General features: G+C 43.0%; 2 protein-coding genes across 10 annotated transcripts in view; both read right to left on the bottom strand.

Moving 5' to 3' along the window:
• The window catches only part of trpv1 (transient receptor potential cation channel, subfamily V, member 1), a 30,826-nt gene extending 10,358 nt beyond the window's left edge, over positions 1 to 20,468 (bottom strand). Inside the window, exons 1-17 of one of the 7 annotated variants that reach the window (XM_015367545.2) lie at positions 20,303 to 20,461; positions 13,000 to 13,088; positions 12,349 to 12,618; positions 11,751 to 11,920; positions 10,842 to 10,994; positions 10,342 to 10,479; positions 9,576 to 9,874; positions 8,837 to 9,013; positions 8,247 to 8,402; positions 7,969 to 8,064; positions 7,518 to 7,588; positions 6,899 to 7,064; positions 6,380 to 6,446; positions 5,085 to 5,446; positions 4,331 to 4,452; positions 3,027 to 3,145; positions 86 to 2,673 (exon numbers count right to left, since the gene is read on the bottom strand). In XM_015367545.2, the coding sequence (XP_015223031.2) occupies positions 2,567 to 2,673; positions 3,027 to 3,145; positions 4,331 to 4,452; positions 5,085 to 5,446; positions 6,380 to 6,446; positions 6,899 to 7,064; positions 7,518 to 7,588; positions 7,969 to 8,064; positions 8,247 to 8,402; positions 8,837 to 9,013; positions 9,576 to 9,874; positions 10,342 to 10,479; positions 10,842 to 10,994; positions 11,751 to 11,920; positions 12,349 to 12,596 (2,451 nt within the window). In that variant the 5' untranslated portion in view covers positions 12,597 to 12,618; positions 13,000 to 13,088; positions 20,303 to 20,461 and the 3' untranslated portion in view covers positions 86 to 2,566. Of the gene's footprint in view, positions 1 to 85; positions 2,674 to 3,026; positions 3,146 to 3,620; positions 3,817 to 4,330; positions 4,453 to 5,084; positions 5,447 to 6,379; positions 6,447 to 6,898; positions 7,065 to 7,517; positions 7,589 to 7,968; positions 8,065 to 8,246; positions 8,403 to 8,836; positions 9,014 to 9,575; positions 9,875 to 10,341; positions 10,480 to 10,841; positions 10,995 to 11,750; positions 11,921 to 12,348; positions 12,619 to 12,999; positions 13,089 to 16,262; positions 16,369 to 18,087; positions 18,211 to 20,302 lie in introns of those variants that run through there. The other 6 variants (XM_015367546.2, XM_006641002.3, XM_015367544.2 and 3 more) reach the window with 6 other exon arrangements.
• Positions 20,469 to 21,880: 1,412 nt separating this feature from the next.
• shpk (sedoheptulokinase) lies at positions 21,881 to 27,642 on the bottom strand. Of its 3 annotated transcripts, none has more exons than XM_006641003.3 (7): positions 27,415 to 27,642; positions 26,827 to 26,968; positions 25,600 to 25,783; positions 24,847 to 24,999; positions 24,259 to 24,434; positions 23,920 to 24,120; positions 21,881 to 23,052 (listed from the first exon to the last, which is right to left on the bottom strand). In XM_006641003.3, the coding sequence occupies exons 1-7, from the start codon at positions 27,568 to 27,570 to the stop codon at positions 22,616 to 22,618; spliced, it is 1,449 nt and encodes a 482-aa protein (XP_006641066.2). In that variant the 5' UTR covers positions 27,571 to 27,642; the 3' UTR covers positions 21,881 to 22,615. The 3 variants fall into 3 exon arrangements, with proteins under 3 accessions (XP_006641066.2, XP_015223040.2, XP_015223041.2); XM_015367554.2 differs by lacking the exon at positions 27,415 to 27,642 and adding an exon at positions 27,273 to 27,386; XM_015367555.2 differs by lacking the exon at positions 23,920 to 24,120.
• Positions 27,643 to 27,654: the final 12 nt, after the last annotated feature.

Below are 27,654 nucleotides of genomic sequence, written 5' to 3' on the forward strand. Positions count from 1 at the left end.
CTGTGCAAATACAGTGCGAAACAATGTGTTTGACAGCATGTGATGGATGTAAATTTCCACAAACTGAATTCTGCCAGAGATGCTGTGAGTTTTAGCTGTTTTTTTTTATTTATTTACAGGGCTCACGGCATTCACATGTTGAAGCAGAATCTATAATGGGGTGAAATTACTGATCCAGCAAATCATTAAAGTTGAAACGCCATAAATAATAGAAATGCTTAGTTGACATTCTTACAAAGTGTTCTAGCACAAAGCCCTCAGACAGATTATCTAAATGTTCTCTGGTTACTGCCAGTCTTTGAACAAGTTACATTAGGTGTTCCATTCATCTGTACCCTGGTATTAGTGTACCTTCTCCCACCATTTACATTAAATTTTGCATTATTGCATATCAAAGCACAATACACTGAGGAGACATTTCGCAGAAGAATGGAAAGGAAGAGTTCAATTATAAAATAACGTCGCATCCCCCAGCCCTGTTGTTGCTAATTGACTTTTAAAGGCAGGCAAAGTCTTTTTAAGAGCTGCTTTTTTTTGTCTCATTTTAACTAGATTGTTTCATTTGGCAGAATCGGAGAAGAAAATGGCATCTATTCAGTCTCCATGCTTAGACAAAGTTATCTCATTGGATCATTTTTAATAAGAGTCCTTTCAAGCCCATTCATCTGACTGCAGAAGATTTGGGCAGGGATATTGGCTTTTATCTGAGCCGATGTCCCAGAAGCTGTTGACTAAGCACTTGTTAAATATAGATACCAATTACACTGCTTTTTTTAGTTTTATTTAGGCTTTAATGTGTTGAGGAAGTGAGGCATCTGAACTATGATGCAGGGCAAAAGCAAGGGAGAAGCTAGCAGGATCAGGTCTTGTATCTTTTTTTTCGGTGGGAGGGGGACAGTATTTTTCTGACACGTCTAATTACGTCTAGATACGGGTCTCTCCGTCCTGAAGATGTAGTGCCGGAATGGTCTGTGCATTAGTGTTGTAATAGACCCGTTCAGGCACCAGGTGGCAGTCAGAAAAGAGTTCCTCTTGCTAACGGTTATTTTAGTAGATCTTTACTCTTTTTAAAGCCAAAACATAGCACGAAAATATTAATAGGGAGCGAGGTTTCTCTACGACATATCTATTAAATAGACTTAAGACCCTCGAGTATCCAGCGGTGTAACGGCTTAAAACCGATTTACCCAGCTTGTCCCTCTTGGAGAGGATAGGCGTTTCGTTTCCACCCGTTTGAAGACTGATGCAGTTCCTGGTGTGCGCCGCCAGGTGGAGCCATATGCATTGTTTCGACTCCTATCCAGAGCAGTGAAGTGGTAGAGTTGACTGAGAACCGTTGAATCGCGCAGGAGTGATGCGTCTCCACTATGGCAGAGAATAGTCCGAACCTGCAGTGCATTTATATAATCAAACAATTCTCGTTTTCATGTTGTGCTTTCAGGTGCTAACGGATGATTTCAAAATCCATCGTGTCGCAATTGGTTGTAAGGTTCGTCCGCGCTATGCAACCTGTCTGGGATCATCCTACGATTACTCCGTTTGTACAGTATCCGTGATATTAAACCTCCGTAGCCTCTGTCAAATATATATTTGTATTAAAACATCTAAAATCCAAAGTAACTATCTTACAATATATTGTCATTAAGAAAAGCCAAGAAAACAGAAATACAACATAATATTGATAAATAGGAGGATATTGCACGTTACAAATCACACTTTCAATTACATGCAGAGCATCAAAATTACAGTAAACACTTGCCCGCGTTTTTGCCTTAATAATTGAGCTCCTTTTTCTTTTTCCTTCTCCCACATCCCGACTTTTTTTTTCCAAGCGCGTTAAACAATATGGGCTTGAAATTATAATGCGATGCAGTATGAACACTTATTTGTAAATTCTCTGCTTTTACGCGAGTTTCCGACACGCGAGTTGAATTATACGCGCAGGGTTAAAAAGGGGAAGATGTCTGGCCAAAAGATCAAAAGAGTCGCAGGACAAGGTACCACGGATATCCACTTCCGATATTACTGCTTTCCGTCCCAAGTCTGTCTGCTTCTCCACTTGAAACGTTGGCTGATGATGACCCTGTGCCCTAGTCTTCATCCTTCAAACTATCTTCACTTTTTTTCAGGGTAAAGTCCTAGATTTACTGTAGTATTTCTTTATCGGTTATCAATTTAACATGTATTTAAACTGTGCTAACATTTGTATTAGGATAATGAGTAAATTGGGTAAAGATTTGGTTAGGTTTTGAGTAGTCTGCCCCAACCCTATTTATCTGTTCAATGGAGAAGGCCTTTACACCCAACCCTTCTGGTAAGAGGGTAAGGTAGTGTAGATATTGGCAATTCAAAAAGTACTAATCCACTCTTTAACATAGCAATTAGATATAGCCCCTGAGGTATAAAGGAGCCATTAATTAACACTGTGATAGTAAGCTGAAGTCACTCAGGTGTGCATGTCTCAAGCTGGGTACTGATCTTTGAGCGCACGCAGAATTCGTTTGCAGGCGTGGAGTGGGAGACGAGTGGCACCGCCGTCTGTGGGTATCGCCCCGGTGGCCTGTCCTCAGTGAGGGCTGCTGGATATCGGCCTCATCTCTTCCTCCTGGAGGGGCTGCGTCCTTGCCTGATTGAAGTCCCGCAGGATGGGAACAATGTTCCTCCAGCTGCGTGCTGGAATGACAAGGGGCTTCACATCAGACAGCAGGTCATGGCGAAAGAACAGCTGCTGGCAGACAGCTGGTCATTTTCACTGTTTTTAGACAAGTGCATTAACAAAAGAGACTCAGAGTGCATCTCTCTTGTTGTCTTAGAGATACTACCCATAATGTGAGCTGGCTATTTGCTGCACTTCAATCTAGCCTATAGATATGTACAGTATATGTAATGATTTTCATGTAGCTATCATTTTCACTTTTTTGCTTTTCATGTTTTATTATTTGCATTGCTTTTTTTTCTCCTGCTCTGGCAGTGTGATGTAAGGCACTATAGAAACACATGCTGTTGCTCGGGAAAGTGCATTGTACCTCTACGAGGCCCGGCTTCTGCAGGAGTAATAGTGCTGATCTCCTGAGGCTCGTTCCCTGGATCCTCATTAATGATGCCCAGGTTTAAATTCCACGTATTCCAGTTGACTTCTTCCACCCTGGCATTTGAATAGACGACAGGTTCCCATTGGGCATTAATAAATTCTGACACTTTCTATCCCAGAGATCAGCCCAAAATATTTTACATAGAATCAAACACACATTTCAAAAAAGCTGGCAGCTTTTCCCCTTTCTAAAACCATTAAGGCAGCAGACAGAAACATGAAACAAACCACTTCTCAAATCCACACATGTTGACTTGAGAATGGCAGTCAACAAATGCAGTAAGTGGACTATAGATCTAAAGCACTTCTAGGAGAGAGTTTGCCAAACATTCGCATTATCTTTTAAAAGATGCAGCACGTTTTTCATGTAAGGCTTCAAAAAACGTCATAGCTTCATTAGTCATGAGAGAACTCCCTTAGTCCTTGATTATCCCAGTTCTTGAGAAACTGCAACTCACGTTCAGTGAAGGTGCACCTCCCATTCGCTCTCATGTTCCTCTAGATTCTCTGTCCATTACTGCACACTTACGGCATTCATGACTGGAATGGCATTTTCCTTGCTTGCATACCCCTGGAGCAGCTGGGGTTAAGGGCCTTGCTCAGGGGCCCAACAGAGTAGGATTCCTCTTGCCAGGTGCGGGATTTGAACTGGCAACACTCCAGCCACAGGCACAGATCCTAAGCCACAGAGCCACTTCTCCACCCCAAGATCTGTCCATCTGTCCCTATTGGTGGTGGTGTTAATAACATAAAAAGATTTCAAACAAGAGGGGCCCATGAGGCCTACCTAGGCCATTTGGAAGCTCATAGCTAATTGAACAACATAGCTGGGCAGCTTGTTCCATTCTCCCAGCACCCTTTGTGTAAAGAAGGGCCTCCTGTTTTCAGTTTTAAACACAGTTCCCCTTAAGTCTCTCCTGGTGTCTACTGGTTTATGTTTCACTCGAGGTTTTGAAAACTGTCCCCTGGGTTGACTTTGTCAAAGCTTTTCGGAATTTTAAATACTTCAAAATTTGGAAAAGTACTTCCCTTGGTAGTCTTTTCTGTTCAAAAGGTGCATTTTCTTCTGACTTCCAGTGTGGGACATTTCCCTAAACCTCATGAATCAGTGTATCTGGTTGCTGTTCTCTTGACGGATTATCCCCCCTCCCCGTGTGTTTTTTGGAACGGGCCGCGCTCTCCTGGAGGGGACGGCTCCCGAGTGCCAGTTGCTGGTTTCGGAGACGCGGAGGCGTTTACCTGAAACATCTGCGGCAGTCGTCCCCGGGGCTGCGGCCCAGCTCCCTCGGCACCCCGGAGCGCAGCTTGGCCCTCAGGCAGGAGGGCAGGCTTTTCTCCAGGTCCAGGATGGTGATGGCCCGCTGAGGACAACAGCACCGCGCTGCATCACCTGGGGCTTCGCCACCACACAGCCGCCAGGTTCATCATCATAGCACTCTAACTGCCTTGGTACAGCAGGGCCATTACAGGGCCAATATCTGTGCACACTGTGCATGAGAAAGCTTACAAACGAGAGGAGGCCCTTTGGTGCACCTATCCCTCTGGGGAGCTAGCAGCTAAGAGATCCAAGGATCTTCTCAAGCTTCCTGACAAAGTTTCTTAAAGAAAACAGGGTACTGGCTTCTACAGTAGGGGTGGGTAGCTTGTTCCAGACTCCCACTAATCTTTGCAGAGGGAAGTGCTGCCTGGTGATTTGATCTTGCTGGAATGAGGACTCTCAAGCAAAGAGCCTTACTTTAACTGTGGAAAGTGCACGATTAATCGTCTTGCTGCAAGTTCATATTTTTTACCTGTTTTCTTGAAACATTGCCTTATCTCCTCATCTTGAGGGCAGACGTGTGTGCTTTGAGTGGAAAAGCTCTATGTAAGTGTAAGGAATTATTATTGTTGTCGTTGTTATTATTATTAAGCGGCTCGTTTTCAAGCGACATTTGCATGCAGCTAAAGCACACGTCAGCCTGCCTCTCAAAGAGAGATGTGGCCGGCTCGTTACCTGCAGCTTCCAGATGCTCTTGCTGTCTCGGGAGATCCGCTCCACCGTCTCGCTCATCAGCGCGATGAGCATGTTGAGCAGCAGGATGTAGGTCAGGATGATGTAGGAGATGAGCAGGAAGTAGAAGACCTTCTTGAACCTGTACTGCTCGGTGAACTCCAGGTCGCCCATGCCGATGGTGAACTTGAAGAGCTCCAGCGTGGTGTAGTAGAAGTTGTTGTAGGACTGCTTCTTGCAGTCGTCCGCGGGGTTCCCGGGTGTGGGGTTGGGTTCCGTGCCGGTGCCGGTGCCGGTGCCATTCGGCGCTGTCCCGTTGCCGCTGAGCGGAGGCGCAGGCTGCTCCTCTAACAGCGTCACTATGGCTGCCGGTAAAATGCCGCAAGTCAGGACCGTCGTGGGTCTATCTAAACACCGCCATGGAAACCAGCCTGCCTCATTTCTCAATCACAAACTCTTCTATCAAAAGTTACAACCGGCATCTTTTAACGGTTTCTAACCGTTTCTTTTCTGGTTTTGCACTGATTACGTGCGGATTACGGGGGGGAAGTTGAAATAACCGCAACTCTCTTTTTTTTTGCTTAAATTCATGTGTTCCTGCATTTAAAAAAAATAGGTTTCATGATCTTTGCTTCAGATACACACGTCTATTAGGATAAAGATTTCAGTGAAGAAATTTAAAAGCATTGGCTATAAGGTCACGTAACGCATATAGCAACAAGTAAGAATTAATTGCAAGCTGAAAAGTAGAAAGAAGACAACTGAATAAAACTCCACGACTGTTTTTTTTTAATTTTTCAGCTTTGGATTAACCTCTGCTTATACCCTTGCTGCCAACACACATTGACACAGCTCCCTGTTCAAACCTCTTGTATAACTTACACACACTGTGTACCCTTTACCCATTACTGAACACTTAAATGGTTTTGGAATCAGGTCCTTAGAATAAAGCCCTAAGAGTGAGGGCTCTGACTATATCAAAGTTAGGGTCGTCTGGTGGGTGAACAGCCAACAACTTACTGGCCTGTGGAAAAACAGAAGGAAATCTGAGCAGATTGTATACTGTAGTAACAAGCAGCACCTTGACGGGATAAGCCACTATCTCCCAGACAAGCATCATAAAAGCCCATGTAGCCTTTCCCAGTAATCCTATGAGCCCATAAGGAGTGGCACTAATGCTATTAAGGCAAGACCTGTATTAACTGGGGGCGACTGGAAGTGGGGCATCTATCGGGAATTGATTATAAATGCCTGGCCCCTGAAGGTCGGGCAGGCTATGCCAAGAGGAAGACCAGTACCTGCAGAAAACCCGAAGAGGAAGACGATGTAGACGAAGAGGAAGCGTAAAATGTCTCCCAGTATCATCTATATAGGAAAGAAAAAAAGCCGCTGAAGTACATTTTAATATATATCCAGTACATGGATGTTCAATTTCTTGTTATTGATTGTTGTATCTCAAGTACAGGCTGCCGAGGGGCACGAAGACAGCAGTCTCACGTCTACACAGTCTCTGGAGTCCTTTGAAAGCGTGTTGCTCCCTCCTCTCGTTTGTCCTTGCTATGCTGGGACAGGGGTCACCACTTTGCTCAAACGAGACCGATCTCAAAGTCTCTGAGGTCGAGCCCCACCTGCTGGTCGAGGTTTTTGATGACCTCCTCTCTGGTTTAAAAAAAGGCACTTTGGAAACAGTTGCTAAGGCTTTCATCTAACACCTATAATTCCTAGCGACCTCTCGAGTCTCTCTGCCCAGATACTGTGTGTCTTTTGTGTCATAAAAAGATGCGATTAATGTATATAGTTGTTTCTTTTCACCGGACCTTCTGTATCATGACGCTGTAGATGCCCAGGTGTTGGAATCCTCTGGAGAAGTAGAGCAGATTGACCCAACCGAGGGCCAGAGAGATCACCAGGAAGGCCACATACTCCTGCCTGCCACAAGTGTACAACACCGAGGACGTCAGGAAGAAGACAGCCTGGAGAAAGCTGAGGACACAGGAGACACATTAGTGCCATTCTGTAGGAACTAAAGACAAACGTCTTGTCTCATGTACCCCACATCTCTTAATACCTCATCTGGGGCTGGGTTCGTTGACTCGGTTACTTTAAAATAAAGAAAAGAATGTGCTTACATTGACAAATTATATATCTTTATTTTTCAGATCGCCAGCTGTTCTTACCGAAAAGGTCCAGCCCTGCTCCTGGAGAGCTCCCAGTCACCAATCTCCAGCACCAATTTCTAAAGCTATGGACCGATTTCAATGTGATCAATGAAAGTGATTTGAAATCTAAGTACTCAAGAAGTCAGTACTCTGGGCTGACTGGACTGGGGCTCCCTAGGACCAGGGCTGGAGACCCCTGGACTGACTGGACCCCTAGAGACCCCCGACTTAGTGCTATTCAGAAAAAAAACACAAAGGCACGTCAGGGGGAACTTACAAAAGGATTTCGCAGTATCCATCTATCAGCAGAGACTCTAGTTTTGGTCGCTTTCGTTTAAAGTCCACAATCTGAAAATGGGAGACAGGTTCATTAGGATGTATCTAAAGTGAAGGATAGAATAAGTCTTCTCATCTTTCATTACATCCATAATAACTTGCTTTTCTTTTTAGGAACACAAATGTATTCAACAGCATTGCTTCTGCTCTTGGGCATAAGTCTTGGTCCTAGCAAAGGGACAGAATCGGACAGGTTTATTTTTGCCCCTTATCAAAGTCTCTTAAAATTAACATTGCACATCAGCAAAAATGTCAGTATTACTTAGTTTAAGTTGTTTTAAGTAAGATTTTCCAAAACGTTCAGGGATTTGAGTGGAATCATATTTTGATGACAAGAGATTTAAGGGAATTAGAAATCAGGCATGGTCAGGGAAGCAGACCGGGATACATACCCCGTTATAGAAGAAGTAAATTGCTCCTGAAACCCCGATGAGCTGCCCAGTCAGGCGGAGGTATCCTTTAGTTGAATGTTCCAGTGGGAAGGGTGGCTGCATTTCCAAGAAAATACGGATTAATTCAGGAAAAACCTTCAGACACAAAAAAGCTTTTTATAATCAGTGTCGATGACTGTTTAAAGGTATTAAGCAGTTCAATTAAGAAATCTTGCAACTCCATGCATTCAAATTTTTGCTCTTTCGATTTGCACTTTTCTAAGAAAAAGAGATCGCACCTTTCCTTCAAGTCTGAAGTAGGCGACGGTGGTAAAAATGGACAAGTAGATCACGTAGACGAAGAAATTGAAGAAAAACATCTTGCTTGCAAATCTGTCCCACTTCTCCTGGAGCAGCTTATTGAGAGGCTCAACTTGTAGCAGCTCATGGCGGTTCTGCAAGAAAGAAAAAGCCAACAGGGACGTTGATTATACAAGCACGTCAGTTAAATTGCAAGAGACTAGTGTAGAACTGTATCACATATTTTGCCATTGTCGTAATTCTTTCTGGGCTGCACCTGTAAAAGGTTCTCTGTCTCACTATTGTACCCTTGGCATTACCCAGTCTGCATGTTGATTCCCAATTAGCTTTTGTGCGATCAAAATGGGCAACCGTGTCCATCCTTTAACTCATCCATGATCTCCACTCCACCCCGAGAGAGCGTCCTCATCAGTACACAGGTATTAGAATTTCCCTACACAGGGATGGACTTTGACATGATGCACATTTCAAGACTGGCCACATTCAGAAAAATAGGCCTGTAAGGCCCGCATCCAGGATTCGGAAATGTATTATTTTGATCTTGAGGGGTCTCGTTGTGCCGACTTACTGGGATCTCGCTGCCGTAGACGATGATCTGCAGCACCGAGTTCGGCTCGTAGGAGTCCAGGGACGCCAGGTCGTAGAGGGAGGAATGCACCGGCCCGTACGCCCACTCTGTGAACTTCCGAGAGAGATGCCTGCACTCGCTGTCCTTGATCTCCCGCCGCACTATGTGTTTGAACAGCTGGAAGAGCAGAAGTGGAGGCGACACTGAGTTAGGGCTCTGCTGGGCTACACCTGCAGTGTCACACCGAGTCACAGGGGTTACTATCTCTGCAGACACTTACAACATAACATAACATCGCTTTATTAGCCCTATAGAATTTCTTGCATTAGGAATTCGTCTTTTTGCATACCCCAGCTTGCTCTCCATCAGACACAGACACGGAGAGAAGCTTGGGGTCAGAGCGCAGGGTCAGCCATTGTACAGCACCCCTGGAGCAGTTGGGGTTAAGGGCCTTGCTCAGGGCCCCAACGGAGTAGGATTCCTCTGCCGGCTGCGGGATTTGAACCGGCAACCTCCCAGCCACAAGCGCAGATCCTTAGCCACAGAGCCACCACTCCACCCAAGTGGCCCAGGACAGTACATTTACCAGGAAAGCATTACAGATCACTGACACGTGATATGTCAGAGGTGTGTGCAGTAAATGCACTGAAAGAGGTAATGCGATATAATGCAGGTTGGCAGCAGCATAGTGCAACAGCAGCAGCTACTGTGCATGAACTTTGCATCGCAGAGAACCTACTCCGAGTTTGCCAGTCCTGGCTGCCAGCTTCAGCGGGGTCAGTCCCTGGTTATTGGTGACGTCCTCCAGTTTGACCTTGGGGTGCAGCTTGGCCGCCCTCATCAGGATCTCGTCGTACATCTTGGTGACGAACCTGGTGCTCTCGGGCGTGTCGTCGGCCACCACCACCAGGGCGTGCAGGACCGTGTTGCCCATGGAGTCGCTCTCCGTGACTTTCACACTCTGGTAGGGGTTCTCCATGAGGAACGCCACTACCTCCAGCTGGTTGGTGCAGGCTGCCAGGGACAGGGGCAGCTCCCCTGGGCCACATTCACAGAGGGGTTAATGGGGGTTCACTTCTTAACTGTGACACCTGAACCGAAACCCTCTGTACTGACTGAATCACAGCAACATACAGGCACTCACTAAAACAGGTCCCAATCCCTCATACATTATATAACAAATACTGTACATTTACATGCAGAAGGAAAAATAAGCAATAGAATACATACTAATAAATATACAGGGGTCAGACAATTAAATACAGGGAGAAATTTAGCACAGGAATTAAGGTAAAGAAAAAACCTTCCCTCTTTTGGTTGAAAATGCATTGGTGGTCCCCAGACAGCCAAGCTTTTTGAGCATTTCTTTACAGTAGGAAGTATAAAAGTAATGGTAGCGACAGATCAGGCTCTCCGTTCTACTAATAACTACAGCTGAGGGCTGGAATAAAAGGTGAAGGGGCTCGGTTTTGACAGCCTCCGCCTGCTGTGTTAATACCGCTTACCAAAATAGAAGCCAGACCCTCTGTTGAGCTGGAAGAATTTCCCACAGGCCCTGGCGTGCACGTTTGCTCCCTTTTGTATGAGACATTTGACAAAGTGCATGCTTCTCCTCTCGATGGCGATGTGAAGGGCGGACTGACCTGTGAGTGCACAGACACACACGCACGCACATATATGACTCAATACACTGTCAGCACGATATTCCCCACTAAATTGAGAATTCTCTTACCAATCCCCACAGTTAAAGCAATCAACAAATTGTTTTTATTTGTTATTTTTCTTGGAAGGTTTGGCTGTCGTTTAAAATTCTCCCACAGAAAGAGTACAACTTTGAACACTGCCGTTTCAAGCTAAAACCTTCACTTGATAAAGATGGGTGCATGTCATTTTTAATTCTACAAAATGGGAGGCCGCTGAATGGGGGGGGGGTTGATTACTTTTGTAAGTCACTGTACATCTCTTGTACGTCTCCTGCGAAAGAAAAAAGAAGAGTTTATCTTACCTTTGTAATAACTATCTGTATATGCTGCGTTAATGAAATCCTCTAAGTTGCCCGTTTTTTCCGCAATGTTAAGAAGCACCATAATGGTGTCGTTATGTCCCTCTTTCAGGTTCAGGAGACCTTTCAGTAAGGCGGTTTTACCATTGGATGGGTCTGAAAGGCATTGAGCAGAAGAAAAAAAAAACTGCAATGAAGCACCCGCGACAGGTGAGTCATTTCAGATCAGTTGCTCTTGACTCGAATCTCCAGATGGAATCTAAGTGCATGGAAAATTTTAGTAAATGAAGGTTACAGAAGCTTACCTTTATAACCTTTGTATAAGGTTAAACAACTATGAAGTGCGGTACAAAAGGCTAGATCTCGGATAATAGGTTGTTTGCGTTCATGTTAGTAGGTCTATTTTATTTCTCTCTGCTTCCAAGCATCTTTAATGAAATATATGTTAACATACCAACCAATACATTAGCCTGGTGTCAAACATCGGTGAAAAGTGAGATCCATTAGGGATGTTCACTCCATTCATTTAGTGTCAGTTTGTTTCTCTGAGCCTGACAGATTTGCCTAACGGGTCTCTTTGCAATTATTGCTGAAACTTGGGCAGATTCTCATATAATAAAAAAGGCACCTTTCCAAAAAAGCCACAAGGAATATTGATTGGTTGGTATATAACGCATCAGGAAATTATGGCTTCCAAGGGTACTTTAAGATTACTCCAGCAGGATCTCTGTGGTGTAATCTAGCTACCTCAATCTGTCCCAGCATGACTCATGAGCACTGAATTCAGCTATAATCAAGACCCATCAGAGGTTTCCTTGACTTTATTCCAGCTCAATATATCAGGGCTTGACCCTATCAAGAAAGGACTTAGAAGTGTGTAGTGTGGCGTGAATCTCACATCCCCACTCTTACCTTTAAACTCTGAATTTGTGAGACGTTTCATGGTCTGGCGCAGGTACTCTTCTAAACCATCCAACTGCTTGACTTCTCCGCTGGCCACGGCCTCAAACAGCTTTTTCATGTCAAATTTCCCGGCTGGGGTCTGCCTCTTGCCCTCTCCCTCGGCCTCTCCGCGTACCTTCCTTCAGGTCCAAGACAAGAAAGCCACAGGCCGCTCACTGCTTCAGCAGAGCGTACTGGAGCTGCTTCCGCCCAACAACCAAGGGACAGTGGATCCCCGCTCCCAGGAACACAAGTAAACCGTCAGAAAGGGGCTGGTAGGCCTACAGCCCAGCACTCTTGTACATAAGTCCTGTGATTCAATCAGGAATGTCTGTCATTGTGAAAAGGGAGAAATCAGTTCTACTAAAAACATGCAAGGCATCTACAATTGAACAATTTATTTGACAAGGTAACGCTGTATCACTACCAGCACGTTGCCTGTTTGACTGTGTCCATTTCTCTCAGAACTCTGTCTTCACTATGGCAGCTGGTTGAAAATTGAATCAAACAGTCTGTGATTACTAATACAGCAACAGCTGAACACCCAAGAATGTATGAAACAACTTACTTGTCAAAATTTAAGTTGAATTTGACTTTGGGCTTTGGCTCTGTGATGTCTTCTTGGTAGCCTGTGTCCATGGGCACTCTGTTCTCCGCTGACCCAATGATGCCGAAAGCAGAGGACAGCAGACCCTTCTTGCCTTTGGAAGTCTGTGAGCGTCCATCTTCGCTCTGGGTGTCGTCGGTTTCCAGACTAAGTATGGTCTCCTCTGTGGATTCTGACTTGTCCTCCTCCGGGGTGCAGAACCTGCTCATGGTTGCCCTTCAGAACTCTAGGCTGGGGATTTGAAGGATGATATCCGTTACCCACAAGTCTGTGCACAGCACTGCTGTCTTGATTGTGTTAAAATCAGGTTTCTGTGCTGATCCACACCAAAGCAATAAACAGCAAAGATTAGGCAAAGTAAAATAAACATTTTCTACTTTTCCACTTGGTTTTCTCTATGCTATGCTTTGCTTTAACTGAGCTGTGTGAGGGTGGACTGGTGTCTTTTAAATTTAACAAGACAAGTGCTCTTTTGTTTGCGATATACAGTATAAGCAAATATTAATTAACTGAATGCTGCGTGTGTACACAGCATTAATGCATAGCTGTTAGTACCACTGCTTCAAAATAACAAAGTTCCTGGGACTTAGATTCAATTCTGGATTATGGTACCTTCTGGGTGAAGTTTGCACATGATGGACTGGAATCCCATCCAGGGTGTGTCCTGCCTTGTGCCTGTTGTCTGCTGTTTTAGTCCCTGGCTGTATTGAACGAAGCAGTAACTGAAATTGGATGGATGAATGCTGTATGTCTCTAAGCTTTAGAATTACATTCTTAATTAATATAGAACATGACTAAGTGTGTTTATTGCATGACAACAACCCATGGAACAAATAATGGAACCTGGTACCAGCCATCAGAACAAACCACAGCTGTAGAGGAGCTCTGCCCAGATAACCATTTGTATATAGTGGTAGATAATGACATGACACATTGTTCTGCTAAAATGCTCCCTTAACAGATTATGCTCCGAGACATTTAACCTCCACGTCTGGTTAAATGAAACACTGAAACATTTAGTCTTGTGATACTTTATGCAACATTCCAACAAAGCTGCTATTTACGACGTTTCTGATAACTCCTGCATCCTACAGTCATCTCCATATTTTCAAATCACTATAACCTCCACAACTGTATTCATTGTTTCTAAAATCCATAAAACCTTACAATAATCTCATCAGCATGTGAATGGAATTACCAGGGATATCTGTAATACATCAGTCATTATCTGTCAGTGCTCTGAATCATTGTAAACCTATTTATTGTGTTTGCAGTTTCTGAATTATCCCATCAATGATCTTTGTGCAACAGTGACATCATGCCATCTTTGTAAGTAAACATCTCAATAACAGAACCACAGGTTGAGAATGGAACAGGCTGGGAAACTTGTCTTTGTCCAAGATTTACTTAGAGGGCAAGATATATGTGGCTTTATCAGTGTGTAATAAATACTTTGTTTATGTTAGAATTCCATATCTATATATATTCCATTTAAAGTCCCTGGGAACTAAATAGCTTCTCTAGGAACAAATATTTTAAAGGAACAGGTAAAGGTTTATTCTACGCTGAAAGGTAAAGAAAGAAACACAACATTTCGGCTGTGGAACCTTCTTCAGGTGTGTGAAGAAGGCTCCACGGCCAAAATATTGTATTTCTTTTCCTTTCCTTTTGGCGTGGAATAAACCTTTACCTTTTCTTTTGCAGCCTACGCATGCTGACGCAGCTCCCTACTGTACTTGAACGTCTTCAAATATGTAGAAATGTTTCATCCCAAGAGACAGACCGAACATTTAGAGGCAGTGGGGATTTGTGGGATGTGAAGTGGCTTTGTTAAAGGACAGGACAACCCCTGCCGTGAATCACTGTGGATTTTCCAGCTGACACCAGGGGCTGGGGTTCTGTGATAATGGTACAGTACTGCGTGCGTGCTGCCAGTGTTTGATTAGTTCACAGTAATGAAGGAACGCAAAACAACAAGGGGCTGCACATGACTCAGAAGGAAACCTGAAAGTGTGCCATTCTGCCAGCTGAGATCATCACATGGTGTTGGGGCAAGAGGGAAGTCGCTGAAGGGCATCCTATGACTTGACCGGCTATACTTCTGGTTTTCATGGCAGTGTTCTTACATCATCAAGCCAAATGAGAATAAAGTTAATTCTGTTATTTTAACCTGATAAGGATACCAAGAGAGCTGAGGGGAATGTTGTGTAGTGGCATTAAAAGATAAGACACCAAAAAACTAAGATTTTAATTTGACTGAGGGCTGTGGGAATCCTATCCTATCTGTGTGATCGACTGTTGCTTATTTTAGAGCGTGAAAGATTTATCCAATTGCCTCCAGGAAAGATAACAAAAATCTTCAGGCATTTCAGCTGCAAGGAGACAATAGAATGAGTGAAATTGGTGGTATATAGACTGTAAACTATTGTTTGAAATTATTCTAAATTATTAATGCTAAGATTTTGCTGGAATGTTATCTCTTGTGGTGTAATGAGATTTAGCAATGGCAACACCTTCTGGAAGAGATATTTCAACCTGTGATAAGAGATGAAACAACCAACAATTCAGTGCACTTTCATTAGACCAGACTTGTACTATGCAGTCGACAAGGTGAATTTTACATATGTCAGCAATTACTATTAATAAAAGACACTTCTCCTTAAATGGGGCCAAACACAAACGAAACCTCCTACAGTTCCACATTGGCCATATTTGTACATGCAAGGCATTTGGGTTCCTAATTTGTTCACTTTCTATATAATTTGTTTCATATCATTTCCCATAGTGTGTGAATTCCCTTTGATACTAGGGGGCTGTGTGATCCACAAGAGTCACATTGCAAGCCTTCTGTGAGACTACCATTAGTGTTGCTTTGTATCTATAACCACATTAAAGCCTCTGCTGGTTTTCTCTTCAAAGGAGGCAAAAAAAAAACCCATGAGCAGTATTGCTAACCACGCCCGCACCCATAATAATGTTAACTATGAAGTCTGTAGGGACATACATGTAATTGTTTAACCCACCACATTTTAACCTAGTTTACTGCTGTGGATTCTGTTTGTGTGCTGTATGAAGACGTAGAGTAGAAGTAGAGAAGAAGTAGTATTTTTTAACGCAGCACTGCTTTAACTCCCTGGGGGCTAAATATGGGGAACGAAAGTAAACTAAATCAGAACTAGAAATGAATGAAAAAAGTTAATTGAGAATAGAAAAAGTAATTCACTATAAATGTGAAAAGGCTTTGAGAGTTTTTCAAAGCACTTCTAAAATGCAATTTTAATTATTACAAAATTAAGATCAATGTGACAATGCCATTACCAAGTCATTGGCATAAAAATCTAAAATAAGTATTTGTAGCAAAAGCTTCATTTTGTTTATTTGTAAATACCTGAACAATTCAGCAAAGATGTGTCATGTTTTAATGGCTTTGTATGCAACTTGTAACATAAAATATTAATGCTAAGACTATCATTAATGTTGTATAGCATCAGCTATATTGAAAAATAAATGAATTAGTTGTATTGAAATTTCAGTTTTATCTCCTGCACCTTAGATCTAACAGTAAATGTTGCCTGCAGTGTTGTACTCCTAGAAAAGTTATCATATTTATTTGAATTGGCCCATTTCAACATTCTCCATTAAAGACAAGATTGATACCAGAGAGGTACACTTAAATCCAGCATGCACTAGTCAGGATGATAAACTACAGACTTTGACAGAATGTTTCATGAAAGGTACAAGAGCCTTTTCAGCACCAGACAAATGGCCATTTCAAAGCAGCACTGTCTCGTTAGCTAAAAGCATCTGGTTGCAGAAGTAGGAGGCTCTGTATTACTTTTGGCATGCGTTTAATATCACAAGTAATCATTACTTACATCTCCTGGTGCAGTGTCCAGAAATATGTGGTGGTCCCAAACCTTTTTTTTAAAGCCCATCCATCCTTGAAATGTTAGTACAGTTAGAACAATTCTCTAAATAAAGGTTGTGACCACAGCTTAGTCAGGAAATATAATACTCCCCTCCCATTATGACGATTATGGAGAAGATGCTGTGCATTTTGCTGCACTGTACCATATTACCAGGATGCGGGAGATAGTCAGCCTGGAAAGCAAAGACTGATGTACTGTAATTGAATGGGGGAGAGAGGAGGAGGTAACTTAGTTGTCCCTGGAGGATGTTGGAGCACTTTGCTGGAGTCCTGGGCATGACTACTATAATTTCAGGATCTGAGCAATGTGCTTTCCCCCTTCCGATTAAAAGTACTTCTTCAAGAGTTTTATCTTCGCAAGCTGAAAAATTGAGTGGGAAGCTCAGACTGGAAACTCATAGTTGTCTTCTTGAAACATTTTCACAAGTCAGAAGGAGATCGTTTTGGCCTTTGAGCCTATGAATTGGCTACATTACTCTGCTCTCCTCCCCACTGATAGCTGATGTGTGGTGAGCGTTCTGGCGCACTATGGCTGCCGTCGCATCATCCAGGTGGGGCTGCACACTGGTGGTGGTGGAGGGGAGTCCCCATTACCTGTAAAGAGCTCTGTGTGGAGTGTCCAGAAAAGCGCTATATAAGTGTAAGCAATTATTATAATTATTATTATTATTATTATTATTATGAATGGCATGCTTTGTTGAGTATAGATGTGAAAAGATACCTGCAGGACACGTATTCAGTACATAGCCATTTTAAGGATCAGAGGTCTCTCCATAGATCCCTGCTTCAACTCGACTGACCACGATTGCACTGACCCTTCTGTCTCTGTCCCTTCTCAGGATGACTCTTACTCTAGACAGGAGTCCGAAATTAGACTTGGTCAATACCTTCCCCCAGTTTTCAGTTCTTGACTTTCCACGTCTTTCTATTCAGTTACAGATTTCTGCATTCTCCACATCCCCCCCAGAATCACCTCCCAGATTTCCGTCATCCATCCTTGACATGTTAGTACAGTTAGAACAATTCTCTAGATAAAGGTTGTGTCACCACAGCATAATCGGGAAATATACTGCTCTCCTTCCATGATGACGATTATAGAGAAGATGCTGTGCATTATGCTGGATGTCTGGATCCCTCCTACGCATTTTGAGCCTGTTGGATTGGTTTCTCTGTGTTTCAGATTCCTGCTCTTTCCTGCATTTCTTCACACGCCTGGAATGGCCCCTGCGTCTGTCTCCTTTCTTTCTAACGTTTTCCAAGATCTCCGTTTTTTCTAACCTGGTCCTTATTGAATGTCTTTCGGTCAAAATGAATCACTGTATCAAAAATTGTATGTATATTCTTGCCTCCAATTATACGCACATAGCTCTTGGAGTCCAGATGTAATTTACAGTAGCTATTGACCGAAACAGTGTGTTGTTTCAGGACACACAGTCCTTACAGTAGATTTTAGACTTCTTTTGTGAGACGTCACTCTAAAATATTTTCCTGCCACTAGAACATTTTAGAAAAAGACACAAGACAATGTAGATATTCATATATTAATAAAAAAAAGCAAATCTACTTGTTTTTGAGAACTTTCAGTGTCAATCAAAGACTCAAGGTCCTCACGTTACCTTAACAGAGACAAATATTTTGTAGAATGATCATATGAGTTGCCTAAGATGAATTACCAGAATCCTAAGAGCTTTAGATACAAATTCTCAAGGCTATAAAAACAGCAGAGGTGCTCGCAATATGCTAATCAGATTCATGCAAAAGTGTAAGCTTACCTAAACCTGGATCGTCTTTGATAGCCTGTCACAATTAAATCTTTCTCTCCTGGTAAACAGAAACCATTCTGCCGTCTATCATATCGTTCTGTTTGCCCTCCAATGATGTCTCCAGAAATCTTCCCAAAACCTTTTTCTGCTTTGCCTTTTTGTGGCAGTGTTATGTCATGCATGTGACTGGGTTTAAAGAAGTGGTAGAAATTTGCTGTGGTTTATGAACTAGCATCGCAAACACGTTGTGACAAAGTTATTTTGACAACAAGCAATAATACTTCTTTTGTGTGGATCTAGTCTGAGGTTGTTCTGCTCCTCTTTCCCACATACCAGTAATCACAAGTCCCTCTTCGTCTTTCTGTTGGTTCTGTTAAAGCCACTGAGTAAAAAAGCCATTTTCTTACTAATGACACTCAATTTTTTGTACTAACTCATACCAGAGGGACAGATTTAAAAAAATATCTAATCATTCATTTTTTAAATAATATTGTACTTGTTCCTACATATAAACTATAGGAGAGTCCTCTTTGAAATTAAAATGTAGGAGATTATGTTGACTCATCATTTTTATTTTGTTGTGGCAATGTGTGGAAGGAGAACAAAAGCAAAGTTTGGTTATATGGCCAAGTGTAGAAATGAAATCAATGGATGTTATGTAAAAATAGTATGAGTAAGACCTCATTTAGGACATTGTGTTCAATTGTGATTATCTCTTTACAAAAAATGATATTGCTTCTCTGGAATCAGACCAGAGAAGAGCACTCTTTTACATTTTGGGGTTTAAGTGAATATCCTGCACTGATCGATTAAAGGAATTGAGCCTTATGAATCTTGAACAGACAAGATTACGAATTGACCAGATATAGGCATTCAAAATCCTCAAAGGCCCTGACAAAGTCAAAGCATCAGATTTGTTCAAAATTAACAGTGAAACACAAATGAGATAATGCAACAGAACACTATGGGGAGAAAAGAATTTAAGAGTGAAAACAAGAGACTTTTCAGTTATACAGAGGGTAGTGAGAGTCTGGAACAAGCTAGACATGCATATTGTTGAAGCCGATACCCTCTGGTTTCTTTTTACAAGTAGCTCCCTTTAAAAACAAAGTTTCCATTTGAATTTAATTTAATCAATATATTCACTCTCCTCTAATTTAGAATCTTCTGTGTATAAATTGTTTTTAAGGGGTGTAGATGTGGTGTGATTTGACTTCTGTGGTGCAGTTCTTCTATGTTTTTCCTTGAGTCTTTACAGGAAATCCTTTCCACCCAGTGACTGGGATGGAGTCCCTTGGGGTCATGAGTCTTTTTAGTGCTTTCAATACCAGACCATTATTACGCTATAGCAGATAGTGGTTTCCTTTCAGAGCTTTCATGTCTTTGATGTAGGCAGATAAACGTGTGCATACAGAATGTGCAAAGCTGCCATGCAATGATCCTTAAAATACACATTTATGATGGTCATCGAGCCCAAGGCTATGTCTTACAGCTCTGTCAGTATGGATTTATGAAAAATGCTCCTTTAGGGCAAAGAAACTATAGCTAGTGCTATAAATGTGACTTAACTTGAGCCAAACCAAAAAGTAGTTTAGTCGGGTGAGCAATCTGAGAGACACATGAGTGCGAAGAACAGTTTGGCCATCAGGATAAGGCATTTCCCCCCCACAAATTCAAGTAGGTGGAATGTGCCAGGATGCTGCTGCCGGGGGGGGATGTGAAAGAGAAAGGATTTGGAAAACGCTGGGAAAGGACTGCAGGTTACCTGCCTTAATACTTAGTTGGGTGTGGTGAAGGGATTTGTCCTGGTTCTCCATCCTATGTTCAGTGAAATTCCAATACAAGATGCCCTAAGCTAACATGAATTCAGACGGTTTCCAGCACTTCAACTTCAAAGCATGATTATTCTAACAGTATCATAGAAATGCCTTTGTTCTAACACTTCAGGTCATGTGGTTCCAACAACAGGAAAACTGCCAGAATATTTCATAGCACTTAATATTCTCAATATTCTCTAGCACCTGTGCTGAATGGTTCTGTTCAGAAGCTTACTCTCTTAAACTGGAAAGTCAAGTCAACACAAATTAATTCCACTTTTCCCTTAAACTACTGTGCCATTCAAGGCTAATTCATTGACATACCTCTCCTTACTGTCTCACAACACCTGCTGCTCTTCTGAAAATCACAACGGGTCAAGGCATATCTTTCTTTCATTAATACTCACCAAAGCTGCATCAATACTGCACCAAAGCTTACACTTCGTGAATCTTGTACTTGCACACACAGAGATTCAAACTCTTTATCCTCCAGATCACTGAGCTGTTCAGGGCTATAGTTTTTTTTTTTAATTGAGGTTGGTATTGTCATGTACAGGTTTCAAAAATAAAACCCCGCTGCACCAGCTGCCTGAAACAGGATGTGGCATCGGAAAACTCAAGATGATAGCTGCCATGCACAGATGTTCACGTCACCGGAGAGCAAAAATGGCATTTTCTATAGTTGGGTTGTCTGTGGTTCATTAACTTTCTGCTCTGACTCAGTGATCTCCAGAAGCAGGCAGATTTACATTTGCAGAAGTTGGTGATTGTCAAAGGCAAGAAAGAGAACGATTTGTACCTTTTAGGGTGAAGTGAGTTATTAAAAAAATAACATTTTTTAAAAACATCTCCAGTCTCATTTGTTTCCATGATAACGCCACAATCTCTGCTTTTCAAGATTAAATGAAGAATTGCAAGGGAGCAAATGAGGAAGCAGAGCAGAGCAATTATCTTGTTTTATAAGCCATCTCTTATCATTTTACATAGGACACAAATAGTTTAGCAACTTTTTTTTCCCCGCGTAGAAATGGGTAAAGGTTCTTTTTAAAGTCCCTACGGATCACAACAAATGTCCCTCAAGGCTCAGTTCTCGACTCCCTCGTCTCTTACCAACTGTCAATGACTTTTGTCGAATGAGGAAGAGTGTATGAAGGGTGAAGGGTGATGCCATTATTCGCTCATCCTGCTCCTGATTGGGTGGGAGCTCCTTTTTCACGTGTCGTTTAAAGGAAAAAACAACTAAAACAGTTTTAGAATCCATCAGTACAGGCATATTATGTTTTCAGCTTTTTTTTCTTCAAAAAACAGCTCGCTCTGGTTTCCTCCTACAGTCTTAAAATGTACAGGTAGATTAATCGGCTTCTGGGAAAATTGATCCTGATGTGGGTTTGTGTTTGTGTCTGTCAGCCCCGTCTAGGGTATTTCCTACCTTGCACCTGTTGCTTGCTGGGATAGATCTCATGCTCTCCCATGACCCTGTATTTGGATAAAGCAATTAGAAATTAGACAGATGTAACAGCCCGTTTTGTGGGACACTTAAAAACACAGATCCACTGAATTTTCAACAATTAAGGTCTTAAATTTTGGACATGGACTAATACTACTTAAATATGCTCAGCTCATTACAGGCCATGACAAAGCAGAAGCTATTGACTTGATGAGTCATCTGCAGATCTTACCTTCAAGAGGGTGGAACTGCATTGAATTACAGGAGCTCAGATTTAATTCAGGAGAAGAAAAGTTGATCTTCTTTCATTAGCCTAATTGGGAAGGAATCCTATAACTGCATTATGCATTTGTGCCTTGCTTCTGTGGTAACTAAATGAAATGCTGTCTGTCTCTTCGTGCTAGAAAAACAAACAGCATGTAAATTGCTCCTCTAGCTTCGGTGACACAAAATAGAGAGTCTGATTTCTGTTGGAGTGCATTGAAAGTACACCAAATAAGCATCTGTAGCACAAAACGTACTGCAGGAAATACACACAGAATATTTTAAAATTTTATTTCATTCTTTTCATTAAATAACACAGAAGTGAAAATAATGTAATGTAATTAAAACAACTAAGCAGAGGAATGTTAATGACATAAGCTTTTCAACACTTTATTCTCTGAAAGTGTGTAGCGAAGAGATCTTTCTGATATGCAGGTACCAGTTTTTCTTTCTGTGCAATACTCTGCCAGTGTGCCACACTTTAATCCAAGTACATTTGTCAGTCTTTGAGTATTCAAAAGTCTTCCTGACAGTTTGTCCTATAGCGCTTTGGTGGTTGTTGTACTGGAGATGAATTCATTTTGGCCCTATTATTTCTTCATTTATTCTATCAGTTCATACTGATATTTGTTTTACAAAGCCAGGGTTTCCTGTAAACTTCATAACTTTACTGTAACATTCAGTTGTTCCTTTAAATCATTTTCTTTTTTATCCTTTCACATTCTCTTAAATCCAACATTTTCATTATCTGTATGCTTTGCATTTAAGTTCTCTCAGTTATTCTGAGATTTATTCACTGCATTTCTGCAGTTTAACCTCAATTATTTGTAAATATGTGAAAAAAATGGTTGAAAATTAGCTCAACAGTCTCTTCAAACACTGGAACCAAGGTGTTAGATGGATTGTGTTAAACCCCATATCGGTGTTAAGGGCTGCAGAAGTACTACTTTCTTCCATGAATTTCACGACAATAAAGAGAAATTATTTCAGTACATAGGAGGTTGTTGCGTTAACTTGGGTTTTCGTTTTGGTTGCTGCCTCTTTTCTCCAAGTCAATTCTGTCATTCATCACCATAGCAACACCAGCAGCCGAATCTACATCCTTTCCATATATCACAGGAAGTGGAAACGCCCTCTCAACTTCCTGCCTCAGAACCTCGTTTCTGGAGAGCGCACTCCCACTCCCCATGACTCTCCTCACGCCAGACTCCAGCAGCGTCTTCGGGGGCAGCATAGAGCACAGGTTGTTGACAATGCCACGGCACACTGCCCGGGTCACCTGGCCCAGCGAAACGTTGGAGGCCGAGATATTCGACACCAGACCCAGGTGGCTGGTGTCATGACGTTCTCCCAGGATGGTTGGACAGACCTTCAGGTCCGTGCTGCTCTCACCTAGGGCAGCCTGGATCAGCCGTGAATAGATAATGGCATCACTGAGGTCCACCCCTTAAAGACAAAGATCTTTCATGTCAGACGAGTTATCAGTGTTACCTCCTCACTTGGGAGTTGCAGATTTTTAGATTTAGAGTATGTTGTGGTATTTTCCCCCGCCTAATATGGAATCGCTAAATGTGTGTTTTTCAAGTCTGTGGTCACAGCCATCTCGTAGCCGCACAGTGGTGAGAATGAGGAAGGGTAGGCAGACTCCTATAACCCACCCCAGCTTTGAGCCAATCATCTTTTAACACGACACAAACAGCACAGCCCTGTAGTGGAGGTTCGGCACTGATTGGAGGAGGGTTGCATCACTCGCTGACAGCACCACTAGCCCGGAAGTGCCTCAGGGGTCACAGTGGGTCCCAGAGTCTCCGAGAGTCTGGGAGAGCCGAGACAAACCTGGGCAACTAACCCTGCGCTACCCTCAAAGGTGCTCAGCCAATTGTGTGCCACCACAGTCTAGCGTCCTGACCCAGGCTCACACCAGTGGTCACAGTGCTCACCCTGCACGTGGGGTAGAACTTGTGCCAGTTGTTTACCAGTTATTTTGAGTTACAGAGCCCCTAAGGCTACCAGGCATACTGATTTTTCCACTTCTTAATTCATACAGGGATTGAGAACCCACCAACCTACCAACTACGAAAATAAACCTGTTTTCATGTTGTTCAGGAGGAAACCAAGAATGGCAGAGTTGTGGTGTGAGCAGGAACCAAGCGGCCTGCTGTTACAGGGATCTGAAACTCCACCATACATCGTCCTTAAGAACCGTCAGTGACAGGGAGTAATGAGGTTTTCTCCACAACCAGGCAGGGGTAAAACAGTGTCACAGACTCAAAATCCACATGTGAGTGTCATCCCTTTTTATTCTGACCCTACCTAATTCTCCTGTCCACTGCGCCAGCATTCCTACGAAGGTAGCCATCACATTGCCCCCATTGAGCGAAGCAGCCACAGCCAAGTAGGTGCCATCGAAATAGGGGAAATAGGACACAGGTGAGAGGGGATCGGGGGTCCTGGGGGGCTCAAAGTCAGCAGGCAGAGCAAAGGTGAGCTGGGCCGAGGTGCTGATATTCAGAACTGTGGAGCAGAGCAGGGCGACAGTTTTAACGACGGGGAGACCTGTGACGAAGGGCGATTTTTCTTTACACGGGTTACTCGGACAAGTCACATGTGGCACATCAGGGCAAGGCCCTACCAGGCAAGGTGCTGCTCTACCTGCGTCTGTCCTGCCGGCCATGCAGGAGTACACGGAGCACTGGAAGTCTCCCAGAGCCACTCCCACAGGGGTGTGCGCGGGAATCCCGTGCCACTCGGAGGAGGTGGATCCTGCAGTGGTGCCGGACTCCGCCGGCTCCGGGAGCAGCTCCACAGGGAAGCCCACCTGCCTGAGCCTGGAGCACAGACAAAGCTCACTGAGTTAGTGAGCCAACCTCGACCCTGCGGTTAGGGATGGGGGGGGGGGGGCACAGATGGGTCAACATGGCTCTGTGAAGTAATAGTATATTGAATATTTGTATTTCCAGCAACCTTCCTCATACCTTTACTACTGATATTGTATATATAGAAATTCATGCTTTGTACACTGAAAAATAGCAAAATGGCAGTAGTGTACTTGTATGTGCAGTGTGTATCCGAACTGTAAGATTATGCAAACATGTTCCTGTAAAGACCACCCCCTAGTGGCCAAACACTGCAAATCGCACATCTGTTACAGGTGTTTTGGAATGTTGTAGAAACTGGTGGATATCCATAATTGGATGGGAAATTAACACTTCAATACTACGGCACGTGCTGGAAACTTACAAGCCCACGTTCCACTGGCCAGTGCAAGTGTTGAAGTAGCCCCAGCTGGCAGCGTTGTGGACGGACATCACTGGCCTCTTCAAGCCACACAGCGTGGCCACCACATAGTCCTGGATGGTCCCAGCTGCAGTGAAGTCTGCCAGGAAATCAGGCCTGCATTGCCAGAGAAGCAGAGAATATTGTTCTTAAGTTTCACCAGATCAAGTTAGATTGGATTGAACTGATCGACCAGTTTCCAGGAGGAGGAGAAAGTTCCTAGTATTAGGGAGAAGCAACAAAAGACAAGGAATGGTTAAGACCCTTGTCAACTGGCAACTATTGGACTTAAGTATCCACTGATCTTTTGAGTTCTACTATCTACTCCCAACCAGGTTTGGGGTTGGTTCCAGTGTTTCACGTCCATTTATCTCTTTCAAGATCATAACATAATCCAGCTGATTTCTCACATGGACAGTTCAGCAGGGAAAAGGAACTGAAAAACTGGAACTGATTCCAGATCTGCTTGGAAAGGGACACCACAGGCTGTCCATGACCAGCGCCTGTGTTTGTACTGATGATTCAGGATTGTCCGCAATGAAGTAGATTTTTAGGGAAGCAAGGAAAAAAAGACTTCATGTAGTACCTTGTAATTATGAAATTATGGCACGAGGTGCTGATGTTCAGAACTGTGAGCAGGACGACAGTTTTAACACTGCTCACCTCATAGTTGCTGATGTGTTTGTCTGCAGGACAGGCGGTGTGCTGCTACTCTACCTGTGGCTGCGGTACCAGCAGATGGTGGCGCAGCCGAAGCCAGTGGCCACGCTGAGGTGTGCGTCGGGCTGCGGCAGGGCTGACAGGAAGTCCCCGCGGCAACGGCCATCCTGCCAGGTGACCAGTTGACTCACGTCCTTCGGCCGGATCAGGTGAGCACCTCCATGTTTCACCCACTCGCACCCTGGCATTAGTCAATGTCAAAACAGGGCTGTTGGTGGTCACGCTGTTACCAGGGGCCATGGTGCAAATCACCTTCACATTCTTCATTGGATCCTCCAATATTGGTGCAATGGGCTCGTTAAGGGCTCGTTAAGTGGGCTCGTTAAGTGGGCTCGTTAAGTGTACTCAAGTCCACAGTGCAATTGAAAATTATTGTCAGGTCAGTAAAATTTGTGTTGAACGTTCCAGTGAAATAGGTCTTCAAATCAAATCAATGAAGTACATTATATACATTTTCTGCAAAAGTTGGCGTTTTTAGTTATAGAATCCAGGTGATTCTTATGCAGAACGATTAGTGGATTAATTTGTGAAAGGTGTGCATCATACAAAACATTGAACAAGTAAAGGTTTTTTCCAGGCTGAAAAGAGAAGAAAAGAAACACAATGTTTTGTTCAGTTTTTCCTGTCTTTTCAGCCTGGGATAAACCTTTACTTGTTCCTTTGCAGCCTACGCATGCTGATGTAGCTCCCTACTTGAACTTCTTCACCATTCAAAACATTCTGTATGTCAACGATATTCACTTCGGGTCCAGGAGAGTAACAGTCCACTAGGCTTTGCAGGTAACTTCTAATCATTGATTAGCAAAGGCCTGGAAACAGAGATAATCCAGACCAATCAGGTTAACAATAGATTACAATTGCATTATTAGGAATTTACAGGGTGGGATGAAAGCCAGGAAACATGGTCACCCTAAAGCTAAACATCAGCTAAACACCGAACTAGTTACAATCTTGCATTCACACTTGAAAAAACACTGGATGCACACAGGGAAAAAAGAGTCTTTGAGGAGAATGGCTCCATTCAGAAGCCCTTCTTTTAATGAACCACAAAGATCAGTTATATTAATAATAATAATAATTGCTTACACTTATATAGTGCTTTTCTGGACACTCCACTCAAAGCGTTTTACAGGTAATGGGGACTCCCCTCCACCATCAATGTGCAGCATACCCAAAGATCTTGGTTTCTGCTACAATATCAGAATGCTTTCAAAAAGCTTCTACCTGTTTCTGCTTTCCAAAACACGACTCCGTGCATTTGTCCAGAAACCCCTATCCCGATGACTTTTTGGAGTCTGTCTCTGGGCAAGGCAGCAATACACGCATCAAGAGTGCTTAATATTCTTCCCACGTCTTGCTCTTTCCCCTATATTATTAAAAAGTAAAGTAATGTAAATTTATTAAAAAGGAAAGACAACGGAAATTTTATGATTTATGAGCAGCCTTTCTGTTTTCTACAGCAGTTTCTTTTACTTAGTTAATTTTTGTATCAATATCTTCACCTATTATGTAATTCCATAAAGGAACTCTAACGTGTTTTTAAAAGTAAAGCAAGTTTTTTTTAAGAATCAGAATTTTTGTCATCTGATGAACTGGTTATGACCACAGAATTCCACAATGACTCCAAATTCCCAAATGTATAGAAAGATGTATTTTTGATAGCTGTATACCTGTATTCTCTGAAATTGTTTTGTGTGCATTAATTTCCATGCAAATTAAACACATCCTTGATGTCCAGACACAAGACCCTTATTAGTTTTGCTTTGACAGAACCCCGGGGAAGGCTTTTGTAAAACATATTGTGTTACATACATGTGGCCCTATGTCGCTGGGGACGTCCGCCTTTGTCGGCAGAGCACAGCTGTCCAACACCCTCCTCGACTGGGATTCAAGCAACACCACCTTAACGGAGGTTGTCCCCAAATCCACACCAAGCACATAGCGAGCGGACAGCGCCTCGGACTCCATTTCTACAGCAACAAACCAAACCTTTTCCCGTCCTAAAGGAAAGATTGTCCTTCCACGCCACCGTAGTATTGGTCAAAGGTTAGT

This window comes from Lepisosteus oculatus, chromosome 26, assembly GCF_040954835.1.
Source record: "Lepisosteus oculatus isolate fLepOcu1 chromosome 26, fLepOcu1.hap2, whole genome shotgun sequence".
Classification (NCBI taxonomy): domain Eukaryota; kingdom Metazoa; phylum Chordata; class Actinopteri; order Semionotiformes; family Lepisosteidae; genus Lepisosteus; species Lepisosteus oculatus.